Source organism: Etheostoma cragini, chromosome 12, assembly GCF_013103735.1.
Source record: "Etheostoma cragini isolate CJK2018 chromosome 12, CSU_Ecrag_1.0, whole genome shotgun sequence".
Taxonomy (NCBI): domain Eukaryota; kingdom Metazoa; phylum Chordata; class Actinopteri; order Perciformes; family Percidae; genus Etheostoma; species Etheostoma cragini.
The window spans coordinates 88,968-93,122 of record NC_048418.1 but is presented as its reverse complement, the minus strand read 5'-3'; the positions used below and the strand labels follow the sequence as shown (position 1 = coordinate 93,122).

Sequence of the window (4,155 nt, the reverse complement as noted above, 5' to 3'; positions counted from 1 at the left end):
AGCACAAAGCTCCAGACAACACAGCCCTCAGGTTCATAGGGACACACAAACCTCTCCACCACGATAAGGTGATGGTTCATTAACTCATTAATATTCATTTATACATTAATATTCACCAACTCAATATTCATTACCTCATTAATATTCAGAAATCAACTCATTAACACACATTCATTAACTCACTAAATCGTTCTCCACTCTAACCAGACAATCTGATTGGTTCTCGACACTAACCAGACAATCTGATGGGTTCTCCAGTCTAACCAGACAATCTGATTGGTTCTCCACTCTAACCAGACAATCTGATTGGTTCTCCACTCTAACCAGACAATCTGATTGGTTCTCCAGTCTAACCAGACAATCTGATTGGTTCTCTGGGTTCCAGGCGAACGTTTATCACGCCGGGACGGCGTCCGGGGACAGCCGAGCCATCAAGATCTACAAGACGTCCATCTTGCTGTTCAAAGACAGAGACAAATATGTCAGTGGAGAGTTCAGGTAGACAGACAGACACACACACACACACACTCACAGACACACACACAGTGGAGAATCTGTCTCTGCAGCTCCTCATATGATCTCCGACATCATGAGTCTGCCTCTCCTCATGATGTCATATGGCGGTTTTCCACTGCGTGGTATCTACTCAACTCGCCTTGCCTCTACTCGCTTTTTTTGGTTTTCCATTACGAAAAAAAGTCCCTGGGACCTGCTACCAGGTACTTTTTTTAGTACTACCTCAGTCGAGGTTCCAAGCGAGCCGAGGCGAGCCCAAAAGGTGACGTGGAAACCTGGAGACTGCTGGTTGGTCGTCACTTATGACTGCGTTGTAAGCAAACAAGAGTGTGGAGTGTGTTTCCAGAACAAACGGGACATTTAAAACAAATCAAGCCGGACACCGACAGATTATCCACTTTCTGCACTATTCTCACTTTTCAACGGTTCGGGCTACTAGCGGCTTCATGTCGTTTCCAATATTGCACACTGTTACTTTAAAAAACAAGACAATATATATAACAAAAGTTTTTATTTAGCTTTTCAAGTAGTGCATCAAACCCTCCCAAACTTCCTGTCTTCTTCCTCTGCACCCCGTGACAGGGTCCCCCCGGCTCTGCTGGCCCAGATGCGTCCCAGTCGTTGTCATAAGTCTCTCCGTGACTCTCATAAAGATTATACGAAGCCCAGTAGGTCCCAACCGGAGATCTCACCGGTCGGACGTCGGCCACCAGACGGTCTGCGGCGGCGGTTTTGCAGAGCGTGAATGCTCTGAAACACACACAGTACACAGCAAACATGTTGGTGTGTAATCATGGTTGCTAACGTTCATGTACTTTATATAGCGTATAGTAAATACTGACTGCGACGCTGAACACATGCTAATGTTAGCTAACGTTACCAGGAAACTTAACTTACCCTTTTGTGTCGGCGAACAACAGTCATGTCGACGTCTGAACTCCGTCAGTATTCCCAAACTACTGTTTTTTTTATTAGCGGTGATTTTCGTTGCTTCCTTCAGCTTCTTTTGAAACAAAACATTTCTTCTGGCTGCGGCAGGTAGCCGACGTGCTGTTGTGACCCGCGCTGAAAATTACGTCATCACGCGTTGCTATAGTGACCAGCCACGCTGAGGCTTTACTCAATCTGCAATGGAAAACGGAAGTATAATGGGCCGAAGCGAGCCGAAGCGAGCCGAGGCGAGCCGAGGCAAGCTGTTACCAGCAGTGGAAAAACGCCAATAGATCATATATCTGTTGTTGTGTTTTAGGTTCCGTCACGGTTACTGTAAAGGAAACCCCCGGAAGATGGTGAGGACCTGGGCCGAGAAGGAGATGAGGAACCTCATCAGGTCAGAACCAGCACAGCAGCACGTTAGCATGGTAGCATGATAGCGTGTGGTAGCGTGTGTCTAGTAGACCATAGACAGGTAGAAGCTAACTGTGTTAGCATGTATCAGTAGACTGTGTTAGCATGTGTTAGCACGTGTTGACGCTGTCTGTGTTAGCATGTGTTAGCACGTGTTGACCATGACAGGGTTGGCACGTGTTGACGCTGACTGTGTTAGCATGTGCAAGCACGTGTTGATGCTGACTGTGTTAGCATGCGTTAGCACGTGTTGACGCTGACTGTCTTAGCACGTGTTTACGCAGACTGTGTTAGCATGCGTTGACTCTGACTGTGTTAGCATGCGTTGACGCTGACTGTGTTAGCATGTATTAGCATGCGTTGACGCTGACTGTGTTTCAGGCTGCAGACGGCAGGAATCCCGAGTCCAGAGCCTCTGCTGCTCCGAAGTCACGTTCTGCTGATGAGCTTCATCGGAAAAGACAACATGTAAGAACCAATCACAGCCTTCCTGTAGGAACCAATCACAGCCTTCCTGTAGGAACCAATCACAGGTGTATGTGACCCGTTTGGGGTATGTCTACCCGACACCGCACCGACGGTTTGGGGTCTGTGGACCTGACCCCTTACTGATACCCGATGTGTCTGTTGCTGTCAGGCCGGCGCCGCTGCTGAAGAACGCCTCTCTGTCGGAGTCCAGGGCCCGGGAGCTCTACCTGCAGGTTCTGCAGAACATGAGGAGGATGTTCCAGGACGCCCGCCTGGTCCACGCAGACCTCAGCGAGTTCAACATGCTGTAAGACACACACACACACACATACCCACACTTCACAAGCCCTTCAGAATAAAGCTACCTGACCTTTTCTGTAGATATCACAACGGAGACGCTTACATCATTGATGTGTCCCAGTCGGTGGAGCACGACCATCCGCACGCTCTCGAGTTCCTCAGGAAGGACTGCAGCAACGTCAACGGTCAGATCCCCCCACACATCAGTTAGAAACAGGCTGTCCTTAAAGTAGTGATTATTTACATGGAGTCTGGTGGAGATATGCTGCTCTATACACGCTAAAAGTAGTGATTATTTACATGGAGTCTGGTGGAGATATGCTGCTCTATACACGCTAAAAGTAGTGATTATTTACATGGGGTCTCTTAATATTAGCTCTTAAATCCTGTCCTGATCTTTTCTCCAGAGTTTTTTGTGAAGCGCGGCGTGGCGGTGATGACGGTCAGAGAGCTGTTTGACTTCATCACTGACCCGTCCATCACCTGCCACAACATGGACCAGTACCTGCAGAAGGTGGGACCACTTCCTCCTTTAATGCTGAACTACACTGCTGTAACAGCACTGCTCTGAATCAACACCTTCATCTTTTTATTTAGTGTGTGTGTGTGTGTGTGTGTGTGTGTGTGTGTGTGTGTGTGTGTGTGTGTGTGTGTGTGTGTGTGTGTGTGTGTGTGTGTGTGTGTGTGTGTGTGTGTGTGTGTGTGTGTGTGTGTGTGTGTGTGTGTGTGTGTGTGTGTGTGTGTGTGTGTGTGTGTGTGTGTGTGTGTGTGTGTGTGTGTGTGTGTGTGTTCCTGCAGGCCATGGTGATTGCAGCTGATCGTACATCAGAGCAGCGTACAGATCAGGACCGAGTGGACGACGAGGTGACATAAACACACACATTGTTTACACACAGAATATTCTGGGTTTTGTTCTCACGAGTTAAATCTCCGTCCACGTGTCCATGTAATGATCTGGAGTTGGTAAAACCTCCTAAATCTAGAGAATAAATCAGGTGAAGTGTGTTTCCATCAATGGCTTTACAGCCAATAAGAACCTGTTGTGATGACATCACACACTGTTTTAGGGTCTGACGGGGACATCTGATTGGTTGGAGACATTTTAAGGTGTTTCCATTTATTTACACTGAATTACACAACAGACGTCTACCATCACATGATCACTATGGGACAACATCACATGATCACTATGGGACAACATCACATGATCAATATGGGACAACAACACATGATCACTATGGGACAACATCACATGATCACTATGGGACAACATCACATGGTCAATATGGGACAACAACACATGATCGCTATGGGACAACATCACATGATCACTATGGGACAACATCACATGGTCACTATGGGACAACATCACATGATCAATATGGGACAACAACACATGATCGCTATGGGACAACATCACATGATCACTTTTGGACAACATCACATGATCACTATGGGACAACAACACGATCACTATGGGACAACATCACATGATCACTATGGGACAACATCACATGATCACTA

At 47.1% G+C, this 4,155-nt stretch overlaps 1 protein-coding gene across 1 annotated transcript in view; it reads left to right on the top strand.

Annotated features, from left to right (window-relative positions):
* The window catches only part of riok1 (RIO kinase 1 (yeast)), a 4,830-nt gene extending 1,189 nt beyond the window's left edge, over positions 1-3,641 (top strand). The window contains exons 5-11 of the mRNA XM_034888828.1: positions 386-498; positions 1,766-1,846; positions 2,245-2,331; positions 2,501-2,638; positions 2,713-2,816; positions 3,039-3,145; positions 3,430-3,641. Of these exons, the coding sequence (XP_034744719.1) occupies positions 386-498; positions 1,766-1,846; positions 2,245-2,331; positions 2,501-2,638; positions 2,713-2,816; positions 3,039-3,145; positions 3,430-3,504 (705 nt within the window). The 3' untranslated portion in view covers positions 3,505-3,641. The remainder of the gene's footprint in view (positions 1-385; positions 499-1,765; positions 1,847-2,244; positions 2,332-2,500; positions 2,639-2,712; positions 2,817-3,038; positions 3,146-3,429) is intronic.
* The last annotated feature ends 514 nt before the right edge of the window (positions 3,642-4,155 follow it).